Source organism: Lampetra fluviatilis, chromosome 4, assembly GCF_964198595.1.
Source record: "Lampetra fluviatilis chromosome 4, kcLamFluv1.1, whole genome shotgun sequence".
Lineage (NCBI taxonomy): Eukaryota > Metazoa > Chordata > Hyperoartia > Petromyzontiformes > Petromyzontidae > Lampetra > Lampetra fluviatilis.
The window spans coordinates 10,085,997-10,100,077 of NC_136278.1; the positions used below are offsets into that span (position 1 = coordinate 10,085,997).

General features: G+C 40.0%; 1 protein-coding gene across 1 annotated transcript in view; it reads right to left on the reverse strand.

The window, feature by feature from the left end:
- The window catches only part of LOC144931557 (heparan sulfate glucosamine 3-O-sulfotransferase 1-like), a 38,834-nt gene that overhangs the window by 2,595 nt on the left and 22,158 nt on the right, over positions 1–14,081 (reverse strand). The window contains exon 2 of the mRNA XM_078855527.1: positions 7,611–8,250. Within this exon, the coding sequence (XP_078711653.1) occupies positions 7,611–8,147 (537 nt within the window). The 5' untranslated portion in view covers positions 8,148–8,250. The remainder of the gene's footprint in view (positions 1–7,610; positions 8,251–14,081) is intronic.

Sequence of the window (14,081 nt, forward strand, 5' to 3'; positions counted from 1 at the left end):
AGTCCCACTGCCTTTGCAATATATCACGAGAACAGCCATCGGCAAGTCGACAGATACTTCAACTTAAAAAGGTGGGGGGGGGGGAATAAAATTCCACGCAACATATGGTCACACAATTATTTTTGACCGGAAATATCTCACCCAGCGTGTGCGCAATTTACAGGCAGGTTGTTTGTTTATTCAGCAGTTAGTGGGGCATAGATAAAATTACGTGTCCCAAAATAATCAAAGTCGCAACGGATTCACACTTTTGACAGCCGCTTCCCCATCGTAAGCTCCAGGAGAGCTGATGACTCCAAACTTTTTAAGAATCGGGTGAAGGAATTGTATTCACGTTATATTGTAGTTACACAGTTGGTTTCAGAGTTTGTGGTGACAATTAATAGATCTGCTCCAAAGCAAATGTAACTTCTTGTAACCCTGGCCAACAGTGTTCAAAAAAACATACAGTCTTGATGTAAAATGTTAAGATATAAGCCATGCAATTGTTTGTTAATGTCACTGTTAGAGGAAGGACCTCCAACTAAAAGGAGCTCTCGAGGGCTCCACTACTGGATACTTGGCCTCCTCTTCCACACTATCCATAGAAGTTCCCGGTATGGCCCCTCATTCTCCAGGAAAGAAGGGAGGCATCGCTTGACCAGGCCGTTCTGCTCGCTCATCTGGAGTCCCACGGAACGCATTATTAAGGTCACATTCATTACACACAAAGTGCTTGCCACAAATGAACCACAATACCTTGCCGATCTCGTCAACGAGCATAAGTCATCATGCAAATTCCAGTAATTCTCACACAGGCTTTTTGCTAACCATCGAACAAAGACTGCCACTGCATGGCGTGCTTTCAGACGCACTTCTGCGGCCATCTGGAACGCTCTTCAGATATTCGGAAGCCACTGGAGCTATGCACTTTTCAATGTACATTGATAACGAATTTCTCTACAACTGCTTTTTGTGTTTAGTTTGTCGTCCTTCCCCTGCACCTCCGATTAGCACGGTTGAGTATGTAGAGTTGAGTATGTAGAGTTGAGTATGTACAGTGCGAAAGATGTTCTACATCCATACATGTGCAGGAACTCTGTGTGTTATGACATCTCACGATATTGGGGGATTGCAATGGTATGCGGAGACCTTTGTCCGTCAGTGGATAGTACATGGCTGACGATGACATTTCGATACACAGCCCTGTAGCCAGCAGCCAGGATGTAAGAGATTCGAACATCTGTATTATATCGGATCAACGATTGCTTTGATAATGCAATTAAATATCACCAAATAACTTTTTTAAAATGCAGGCTTCCTTCGTCTATCACAAGGGGGTAGGTGGACAAAATCAGCAACTCAATCGCACCACTCTGGCCAGACATCTCAGAAGAAGTGGGAGTGCCCACACTTTACGCCACCATACACGCTGCGGCGTATCCATTTATAATGCCGGGGTTTGAAGGAACTTTGCCCATTGTTTTAACTGCTGCGCCAGGAGTTCAAATCGGTAACCTCTGTATTGCAAGTCCAGTGTGCTAACCATGGCAGCTAGCCGTGGGGAATTCATAATTCATTATTGAACAGCCAGGAAAATACAAAAGTGTACACTCCAGTGGAAAAAAACAATATTATATCTGACTACACCTGAATTCAAATAAAGGAATTGAGCCATTGATCGGATTGATTTGTTTTTGCTTCAACTTGAGTCTGCAGACTTTGTTAAACCTGTTGGCATAAACAACTCATGACAGTTTCTGCCCCCCCTTGCGAGGCTAAATTACAATCATTAAACTTTTTTTTTTGCTATTGAACCATTTGTCAAAACAATATTTGATGGTAAGTGCAGGCTAAACTAAATCGCATCAGCTTTTATGTACCACATTATCATATAGATGAGGAACAATAGTATTACTTTTAACGTGTGTATAACAGATATACGCAAGAATACAATGTCAGCATTTCTAAAGTGCTTAACTCATTACATGTTGCACAAAATACCATGTATCTTTGTGATAATTTCATTGGAAATTGTTATAAAAACACTAAAGTGGAATGTTTAATGGTTTTATTGTACTGAAAAGAAATACTAATAAATAAATGCCGATTTAGTTGCTGTAAGATACAAGATTCAATTCCACTGAAATAGAACTGCATGGGATTAATGTCACATGTTTGGAATAATTCCCAAGCTCATTCTAAATATACCTTTACACACTCAGTTCTGTAATGGATGGGATTTCCGTACATTTCTGCATTAAGGTTTTTTTGTGTTTTGGTCAAGTTTACAAATGGTGCCCCATACATAAATAAAAAAGATTTTTTTACGTAATATACATCTACCCTGTATTATAATGGAATGCATTCTAAGTATTGAGCAATCTCAAATAACATTACTACAGATCATTGTTCACTCTTAAAATAATTCCCATTAAACATGTAATATTACACTGTCCTGTTCTTTTATTTCTTATATTCTAACACATTTATGAATGCCATTAGTTATTTTCAGAAATGGGTCTTATTTTGTACGACGTGTGCAATTACATTTGAGTCTATATAGCATCTAAATGTGACTGCATCTCGAGACGCTCTACATAAACAGTGGGGATACTTATGTTATAGAGACAGGCAGTCTGTCATGGACAGAGTTAGCAAAAGGTAGATCTTAAGCCTGAACTTAAGCAGGTGCAGGAAGTCCACAGCATAGACGGCTGCAATTCCCAGACTATGTAGTCCACGAGCCCGGACTAGATGTTTCACTTGTCTGAATCCCATGAGGTGACATGGTTACTGGGTCCAATATCTTTATGTGGCCAATAACACTGGATTATGTGATAATCATTTGACATTAGGGGTTTATCAGGTACTTTGCTCGTATTTGCCGTGTAAATACATTGGTGCGAGCAAAGTTTTGCCACCTTCGGAAGTGGCACTGCTCTGGCCCATGGCCTAGGAGGCAACAGAAGGGAATGAGCATCCTCCAGGTTGTATGAAATGAAAATGTCAGTGGACAATTCAAATGCTAGCCTTTCCGTTATTTGATGACAATGCCATTAAGGATCTAAATCTCAAAATGTGATGCCAATTACGGTGTTGTAACTGAACGAGGACAACATTTAAAAGGTCACTCAGTTGAACTCAACAGGATGACGTACAAAACATACTTCGGCAATGTTGTACACTAACAACCTTTTTCAAGAGTGGAATGCAAAGTTGGTGCTTGGGTGGCCACAAGTGGTTAGTCCTGCATCAGATAATTGAGCTGGCACTGCAGAGTTCCTGAATTTTAATCAGGGTGACCATCCAAATTCTCAAATTTCATGTGATGATGGTCTCATTCTTGTCACCAACTACTACGATTACAATTTTTACTACTATTTGTATTTACATACTATAATTTGGCATATACCAAGTGCTGAGAACTCAAACTAATTGGTTTGATGGCCATATGATCCTTATGGCGGTACCCCAGGGTACCAAATAATACAAAATGGCCGAGGCAATTAAATATGTTATTTCTGGGACACTATTTTTTTCCAGGGGTGCACTTAACTCAGCGACTGGGGTACCGATCAATCCAAAATCAGTGCTACTCCGCGATGTCGAAACGCAGCGAAGACGATTGTGCCGAAACCCTGAAGGCTCGCGTACGCACCATAGCGGTGCATCGTGTACAGCTCGTCGAGATGAGTCAATTGCCGCATCGCCGACCATCAACAGACTAAAGATGACTGCATCACGGACATTATGCGAGAGCCGGGGTACTAAGGTACCCAGGGGTACCACCATAAGGTTCATATGAAGAAGCACTCTATGGTAAGGCACTGAGAAGGCACACCACTTAGTGTGACAATGAAGCAATGGATTTGACCTCTGAACTAGTTCTGTGATACTACTGTATCTTCCGGAGGCTGTTGCAAAACAAGAGAGATTGCCACAGCGCTCGTTTACAAATTAGCGAGATACAATTTCCCAAGGTGATTTGTTTTATTACTTTTGAATTTCCCTCCGCTTACAAGAACGAACGTGTAAATCATTACGGTATCTGGAGATAGTCGTTCACAAAAAAAAAGTTAAACATTTCAGTTGTCACAGCTCTGGATTTTGCGAACCTCCAGCTACTCTGAGAGTTGTGAGAGTGCGAGGTTCCCTGTATTAGTCAGCGGCACAAAATGTTTCAGCAGTGTAATGACCTGATGACTCGTGGGCATAATGGAAAGTGAATTACATTTCGAGGTCACTGACCACACACTCTCGTCACTCTCCTAGCGCTAACTGTACAGAGCTGCTTCAACCGGTCAGCGGAATAACTTGAAATGCACCGTGTTCCGTTCAAAAGAATGAGAGTTCGGCACATGTCCGCTGGGCGGATGGTTGGCCACCCACATGTCTGTACGTGGGGCCCAAAAGCAATGAAGTGGCTACGATCTGGACATTTCTTCTGGTGGTCCTTGAGAGCTTTAATAGGAGGCCCTTCCCCATTTTCAGCCGTAGTCTTTCAAATGCATTCTTTGTGTTTAAAGCCCTATCGCCAGCTAACGAATTAGTGCACCCCAGGTCCTTCGGTTCACTCATTTCCATGCTTGAATTGTTAAATGGTCAGTGTGTTTTCCACACGTGAATAATTTTGAGTAAATCCAGAAAAGGTTTTTTTTCGTTCTCTCAAACGCAATATTGTATAACTGTATACACCTTATTTATGGACAGTATAATGTGTTTATTTATGTACTATGCAGGGTGTATGTGTGTGCCATTTTTGATAACTTGTTTTGGAAACGCTTTGAGACATGACATATTGGTATTTGCTACAGAACGTTCACATTTTCAGACATAACAGAACCTGTCTGACATTGAAGCCATTTCATTTTCAAGGAAAACGGTGACAAACATACATCATTCCATTATAAATGTCTGCAGTTCTATATCAAAAAACAACAACAGATGTCTCGTATAAATCTCCAATATATCAAAACGCTTCATTGGGACTTTTTGAGAAATTCCTTCCCTCAGGCCACTCGCTATCAATGCAAGCATTGCCTTCTTGTGTAATCAGAAAACGGATTCACAGTTTGAAATGTAATTTTGATTTCCATTTACAATGGTTTAATTAAATGACTATATATCAGATGAAACACAATGTAACATACGTTGATGTGTTCATTTACATATCACAACTGGCTCTTTAGTCAATTATGACACTGACGTAAATAAATGATGTGTACATATGGAGGCTGGTTCTGGGATCCCACCTAGGTGAAGTATGGTCAAACAACCCCCATGGGGAAGGCCTGCATCACATTGAATTTGAGAAAGCTGTACATTATTATCCTCATAATTATGATTGTGAACACATGTAATTTAAATTAATTAAAACGATTGTATATCATATCAATCTTGCAATGAATGCAACAACATAGGTCATGTTTCTCATTGCAAGATGATGTTTTTTTCTTTATTTCGCAGATAAACTTTAATTGGTAGTAATTAAGTTAAGTTTGTATACAAATTTACGTCATCTGTGAAAAATGCACTACTGCAAGAATTAACACACGGAGATTGTTGCTCCAAAAAACTACCTCTGTAATGCCGATGGCTTTTTAGATAACAATTCCCAAAGGCTCGTTACGACTGGGGAGGGGGATTCGACTCTCTGGGTCTCATCAGCAGCAGCTGAATGAGGTTTTGTTCATCATAAATGCCACTAGATTGCCATGTGTTGTTGTTATTGGCGAGAACGATCTATTACACAAAGAGTGACCATTTGCAAACAAAATAATTACCAATAAAGTGATCCACCAGAAAGTAAAATGCTCGCAAGAAGTTACATAGTCTGTAAAAGGTCACGATTGTACTTTGAATGTCTGTACAACACAATGCAGAACTCTTGTGAAAGATTTACACACGCCTCTATTTTCTAAACCAGCACATTTGTATAACAACAAGCCCAGACTGCCGACAATATGGCTTTAGCACGTTCGCGTTAAATGGTCATGTTCCTCAGTAAAATAAGAAAATTCGTTTTTTAAAGACCAAACTGAAGAATAAATACTCTCTCCGTCCTTGTACTCAAAACTTTTGCCGCTCAAGTTCATGTCTGTCCTACAAGCAGCTCTAAGTTTTACGTGCACACTAATGTGCGTTGCACATCCACACATCGTGCATGCCAATTAACTTTACTACGTCAACAATTTATATCAGTGGCAAAGATTTCCAGGACCATTAGCTTCGTGCAAACGTGAAATGCCCATTTAATGTACAAGCAAAATAAACCACTAAACAGTTAGTTTATTTTGGCGACTGCTGACAAAATGTTTTGCATATCTTAGGTCAGTGTTTTTTTTTTTGGACAACATGACATGCCTGTTTGTTTTTCCACAATTAAAGTCACTAGGTTGATGTTCAGGCATGGCTTATTGCATGGTGGACATACTATGAGCACCACGAGCTCAAATCCGTGATTTCAGTTCAGCTTCCTTGGGTGAAAGTTGTTATCCCAGCTCCAAATAGCAACCGATGCTGCAGCTGGGATCTTTTTGGGGCTATCGATTCCGGATACCCTTCAGAAAAAAAGAACATTCAACCACGTTGTGTTGACCAGATAGAGCTTATCACATGGACCCTGTAAGTAATGGGTAGTTTTATGTTCAAACGAGCGCCTGAACCACTTCAATCCTCCGTAGCACAAAATTAAATTAAGCCATGACTTCAAACAACAGGCTATGATAATCTCCATTCGTTCAACATCATGGCCATTTAGATACAAAGCATTTATTATTGTTGTTATTGTTATTTAGAGACGGTAGACTACATTCATTTTGACCGGTACATATAGTATGTTGACCCTAATATTGAGTTCTAATAATCTGATGTGTAAACAAGAGCCTTCTGTACCACGCTACAGATATAGCACAGAAAAGTTTATCAACCTTTGCCACGTGTAGGAAATGGTTGAAGCGGCAGGATAAAGATCTTACTCACTCGGCTACGAATCAATTACAATCAGACAGCTCAGCAGCCCCTTCCTGGTTCTGGGTGGCAGAGTAGGCTCAAAAGGTAATGTTTGTTTCTCCGATTCCAAGATTTGCTTGTTGGAAACCGAAGCCCTGCCTTCAGGCTCAGTAGTAGCATGCCCATTACGTGGTGTGTATTCTCTTGAGGCGATGTTAAGCTGGCTGTCTAATAAAGTTTGAGATGATAAAAATCTTGCAGCCAGTCTGGATATTCTACACTGGTCTATGGGCCGCGCATTATTATGTCTGTGATGTTTTCAGAAATAAAATCTGTAAATGGGAAGAAATCATAGCATAACAGTAAAATAGTATAGGCTGGAAAACTATGAGTAAAAAACACAAAAATGTGTGCAAAGAGCTCTGAGCCTGTGTGCATTTATGCAAAAAGCATCAACCGTTGCTGAAGAATTGCATTGTGGTCCTCTTGTCCGAGGTGACCATCAAAATGGAGTCAGAATCCGGTGTGCTAAACATTACACCACATCAGCATCATGTAACAGAATATGTCCGTGACGAATTCAACAGCAACTCAAGTGAAGTTTGCCCAAAACCGAACGGTGTGTGACATTGCCAGCGTATTTCCAGTAACTGCATTAAGCACTTGTATACACGTACCTGTGTATAATCAGAGATGACCCTCTGAGTCGGATCTCGGACGATTAGAAGCAGCCGCATGCCGGGATCCAATTCGTGGATTCGACGCGGAGCCACGGGCGATGAGAAATACGCTGGCGTCTTCTCCACAGTCATCTGCGCCTCATTGGTCAGGGGCATCTGCTGGCGGTACCACTCCAGGCCCTGCGCGTAGTTTTTGTCATCGTCGAAAAAGTGCACCTCGTTGTCTGCCGCCGCGACGTCGGGGTGCAGGTTGAGCATCTCCAGGAGGGCCCGGGTGCCACCTTTCCGCACTCCGATGATGATGGCATCTGGCAGCTGGCGGATCTCTCTCGACGGCGTGTGCTGCTCGCCAGCGGCGGTCGGCTCGAGGTCGCCTTTGTGCCATGCGTTTGTGAGCGTAAGGTTTTGCAGGCTTCCCGGCGACCCAGGCGCACGCGTGTCGCCCAGGAGGTGAGCAGGCAGGCCCGTGCATTGCACGATCGCCACGAGCGCCACCACCGCCAACATGAGCAGCGTCATGATGCGCTTTGCCATGTGCACGCTCGTCCTGCCAGGGTTTCTCTGTGGCTTGCTGCGAGCAAGGATGTGGCCTCCGAGGATCCGACTTGCTGCACCTGCCGCATGTAAGTTCAGCTCACTGCAAACAATAATATGACAGGGCACGATGCTTTGATGACAAAGCGAGACACGGATCATTTTACATGTTTTAATCAAAACACATTCCGGATTTAATTGCCCGGTGTATTACCATTAATTATATATATTTTTCTTCCTGTAAAACGATTCTACATTTTAGAAAACGTTAAAATATGAAACATGTTTGCATGCTTGGTTCAACATAATGGTATAATGTGATGTAAAAAAATGCACATAAACCTAATATGCCATTCAACTTATTTTGAAGCCGCTTTTTCACATTTGTAAATTAATATTGGATCTTATTCACCATGGCCCTTGTGATATTGTGGATTGCACAGTCTTCTATAAACACCTGTTTTAGTGATGGTAAAAGAAGGTGGTAAAATATAGATTGTTTGATTGGCCAAGTCAGCAAATTCTCGTTTACAACACGAAAATCGAATCCTGTTAGATTTTGGATTCAGATCACGGTTTCTGAAAAGTCACTCCGTATTTCCTCACCCTAGGAATTCAAGAACGGTTTTCAGCAAGGAACTGCACAGGTTTGGTGGCATACAGAAGGCAATTGCATTTTGCTTTTGCATAAAATCACGCGTTAATTTATTTGTGTAAAATAGAACATTTCTAGCCCACAGTCGGATTAGTTGTAAATTTTTCTGTATTTCTTATTACCGTATGAAATTGTTCCCGCATACATTTTCACATCAAAATGCTTCTTGGCTATAATTTACTTCCAAATATTAGAATTACATGTGGAGGAGGCACATTTCATAATTAGTAATAATGTTGAATATTAAATATATAAATTCGCATTTCTTGAATTTTACCCTATTGGACGTTAAAAGTCAGTTATACGGTTTGTTCTTTAATCACCTTTTTGCTTCTAAATTAATACAATAAAAATGTGTTATTTGTAATGTATATATATACATACACATATAGTGTGGGGACTGTAAGTTTCCGTTTATTCCTGTGAATCATCTGTGATGGGGCACCTTCTAGTCGGCCTTTAACGTTTTCGCACCACCTCCCCCCGCCTCCTGACAATTTTGTTTAATTATCACGATTCTTTTGTTAACACGGTCTAAGTTTGAAAACGTGAATGCATCAGCTATGTCTGTCTGTCTATTTTTTTAGAGGGGGGAGATGGGGTCATGGTTATGCCAGTAAATATGATCCACTAAAAACATTAACGTTGAGTATAAAGTTGCATTTTTGTTCGGGACTTGCCCGATTGGCAACGGGGAACAAATATTGAAGGTTCGACCAAATATTCTTCGTTGGAAGTTTGTAGCTGGCAACATTTTGTACATTATTCATGTTTTATTTTATTTTATTTTTTAAGCTTCACAGTAAAAAAAACAACATTTTATTTTAGCATTGTCTTAAATTTGTATGTGTATATTAATATATATATAAATGTGACAATACGAAGAAAAGTGTATATATGTAACATTAGGCTTGGGCAACAAATAAATGCTCTGCTTTATAAGTCGTAAACATGTGGCAGAATTGAGGTTGTAAAGGCATAATATTGTCCCTTCCTATAAATTAATCATGGGTTTTCTTTCTATCTATCGTACACTGCATCAGCAGCAAATAATTAGTATTTGAGTACGACCACAATATACGAATATTAATCCTGGTATAAACACTATTAAAATGCATTATTCGATTCTACTTTACGAAAGCAAAAGGTATAAAACACAATAAGGGAGAATATAATTGGTTTTCTCAGGCTGTTCCTTTTGCAGAAACTGCTTGCAGCATACTCTTACGCTGACACCAATACATCTTGGTTCCATTAATTCCCCAGATGTCTTGTTACTGCCAGAATTAAGGTAAAATATACATTCCAATTATAGATCCCAAACTGCAATGCTGTTAAATTGGAAATGCAGTATACGTTTCCATCTGATAAACTACGCCTCACTTTAATTCTGTTAAATTAGTATGGAACTCTGTAAATTATGGCAAATGGGTGATGGGCAGTAAATGAAATAATTTTGTTATGTTTGAGCCAATGCACAATTTCCAAGATATTTGTCAAATTATTCACGATTGGTGTGCTGTGCAAAATTACGTAAACGTTTGGTTTCATAAAGATGGAGAGTTTGGTACTATTTTTGTTCTGTTGCATAATCTATGTCCTACAGACAATGCTTATTCTACATGAAGATATGTTCCTCTGAGGATATTAAAAGCATTTTCGCATCAATGCTTCTAAAATATAGCACCATTTTGCCTGTATCCTATATCCTTCAGGATAGAATGTAACTTGTAGAGAACAAAACCATTGAAAAGAGCGCCAAGATAGCTTGGTGAGATTATCACCGTGAAAAAAAAGCATGTAAGTAGAATAAGTTTTGGAGGATCCGGGAGAGAAAAGTGTTTTGCAGAAATAAGACAGGCAGCCTCTGTCTCCTTTGGTCCAGTGGGATAAAGGGTGCTCACGTGATAACATTGCTAGACAGCTCACATCAAAGCAGGCAATGGCTGTCTGTCAGCTTTCTGACGGGCCCCAAGGGATAACATATCAGAAATGATCATGATGGAGAGACTCTCAGTGGCTCAATCTCTCTCTCTTATGTTGTGTCTGCCATGTTCCAGTAACCCCTTTATAGCATTTGCATTTAAATTCCATCCTACGTGTGCAAGGCCCTTGCTTGGTGGTTTGTTGGTTTTCTGTGTTGACTCTGAGCAATTTCGCAGTTTAGAAAGCTCGTCATATTGGAGGAGCAGAAATAAAAAAACCAGACTCATTATTTTTTAGTACACCGCGCAAATGAGTCGGTGCTCATCGAGAGATTATTGAAGCATTTCCATTAATTTTCTGAGGAAAACGTAAAAAAAATTGCCCACAAGAACCATATACCACGCAGACTAGAAAAAGGAAGAATCAAAATCCAAATTTGTCCTTATTCTTAAAATGATTAAATGTAAATTACAAATGCAGCTCTATAATAGTATAGGTTATTTTTCATGTTTGTATTTTGCATGTGTGTGAATCGTGCAGTAATTTCACAAAAAAGTGAGAATGTATCATATCATTATCATTACCGTTCACAGAAAAAGGAGAACCTATGTTTACAGCTCCGGGAAAGAGAGAAAGCACAGTACAAATGAGATTTCTTCATACATTGTGAGAAAATTCACTTGACGTTTTGCTTCCGTTTTGATTATCAGTGCTGATGTAAAAGCAAGAAGAATCACACTTCCACAGGTATTCCCACCATCCTAAAAAAAACGGAGAGCTCCGTAGAGTCAAAATTAAAAAAAAAATACAATTTTGAATTGCAGAATCATGCAACCACAGGGAGAACACGCAAACTCCAAATATACAGACATCAGGGTCGGGATTGAACCCACGCCCTCCTGTATACCAGACGAGGTATTTTACATCTCGCTACCATCTCACAGTTTGTTTGTGTAAGGAAACACTTTGATTTACCTTCACGATATGATATTAAATGTCATTATATACATTCAGCCTCCATAGAGTACCGAAATGTGTAAATTTCAGTTCATGAACAAGCAGCAGTAAAACTAGCTGAAAAACATATTTTAATGTAGTGTATTCACGATTAAAAGTTTGTAATCTTTGCTCTCATGGCCCTTAACACTTCACCAACGGAACATATGTACCAGGAAAAAATGACTGAACTTTCCCATGCTTTGTATGTAATTATATTAATCTCCAGGATGTACAATTGTAAACAAAACTACGATGTGCATTGCTTTGAGAAATATCCTAACTTGTTTGTCATGACTTTCTAAATACTATTTGAAAACTATGATATGTTATAATTGAAAAAGACAAGTAAAAAATAGCACCATATTATGGAGGTGGAATAAGTTTAAATTTAAATGCTATGTCGCACATGTAATTATAATCATAGTGTGATTATTTATTTAATTGTAATTAGTTACTAACTGCACTTTGAATAAATTGCAACATGTATTTTTTTATCTACTTGAGCATTCCAGTTTCACCACTCGGCTGGATATAACTGTACATATAATCACTGTTATATGCACACTTCTACTATGCGTAGAGTGTGCATATTACAGCGATTGACTTACAAATGGAAGGGTGCAAGTTTAATTTTACTCGGCTTATTCTCCCTTCATAGAGCAAGGATCGGGGTTTTCGGCATTATAGGAATATAATGGTTCACTTCTCTGGCATTTAATTAGTTTCACGACTCAGGACCATAACGAATTGCACGTACGTTGCGTAGCAAGTGAACCTCATGGCGGGACCCCGGGGTCCCATAAGCCCCCACTTTGCTCTTTTTCACCAATGGGTTTGAAGGATGGTGGCAAGTGTTGTCTTGTTAAACTATGCCTTTAAAACTCAAAACCACTTACCTGCAGTACCTCTATTTAAATACACTATCGAAAAATGATTTACACCCCTCTGTCAATCATCGTGTTTCTCAATGTGGATTTGTGAACACACTTTGTAAACAGCACGTAAAATATAATATTATTTGGTTCTTTCAATGAACTCACATAGATAGGAAAAATAAAAAAAGTGAATAAAAATATCACTACGTTTCGATCGCAACGCAAGCAGTCGTCATCAGAAAAAGGGGTTAGCCTCTAAAGACAAACTGTTGATAAAGGTATGAAGATGGGCGTAGCCCAAGTGCCATCAGCAGCACCACCAGCATGGGTGGGGCGGCAATGCCAATGCAGCGGCAGGCCGCCAGGAAATGACTGCACCCCGCTCCACACACCCCACTGCTGACGGTGGAGGTTGATTGACAAGAAAACACAAGTCAAGTCACGACCCAAAGTGGTTGATGACATCTTTCCAATGATTGCCGAGTCTATAACCTTTCTCTCCGTTGAAATTGTGTGTGTCTGTATATATGGATGGCTTCATGAACGAATCTTTGTTGATAGCCAGTGGATTTGCAAAGTACCTTCGTCTTAGAGAAATCAATTTCGTCACAAATAATAATGAAGATTAAGAGACACAGTTTCACCGTATTATGCAAACCGTTATGACAAATAAAGAACTTAAGTCGTGTAGGCAGTTTCAGCAGCTTTGGATAAGACTTATGATCAAGCCCATACCCGAGCATGGAGTGCATTCGCTGGTTCAGCTCTTCTACGCATTCGTCCTCGCTGCTGCACTTGGACGACATGACCACAGAATGATCCGCGCGGTGGGACGGAGTCGCCAAAAAGAAATTAATTACGATTTTGACTTCCGTTTATTCGGGACCCCGGGGTCCCGCCATAAGGTTTAAGTGTAGCTCAAATGCACTGCCCATGATTTATCATGGTGTGTGCCTTCTCCAGCTGTGAAGTCCGTCACTGCATTCTGGGTGGACTGGTTTCCCTGCATGTGCTGGAGGAGGAGGCTGTTACATGGCTCTGTGACTACGTGGGGGCTGACGTCCACTCACACAATATATAACATTGGCAAACATTTATTTTTCATGCATATCTGGTGCTCTAACTGTACGACAGTTACGTGTAAAAGCATTCGCTGAATAAATAAATAGTTAATGTTCAGTCGAAATTATGATGACCAATTAGGCATTCGTACCCCAATCATAGGCCCTTTAGGATGAATGAACGTTAGAGACCTGATAGACGTTTATCGCAAGGAATTAGACTTTACAAAAAGTTTGAAATCAATAAATGTGGCTGCCGTGTGGTCAAAAAATAACACTGCAGTAATTTTGTTACATTTTGAACACATGCACTTTCTTGCCAAAATGCTGGCTGTTAAATAAAGTTGCTGGGATCCAGGGTCATACCAAAATCCACCAACAGGTGGGAGGAATACCCAACAATCAGACCAACCCATCT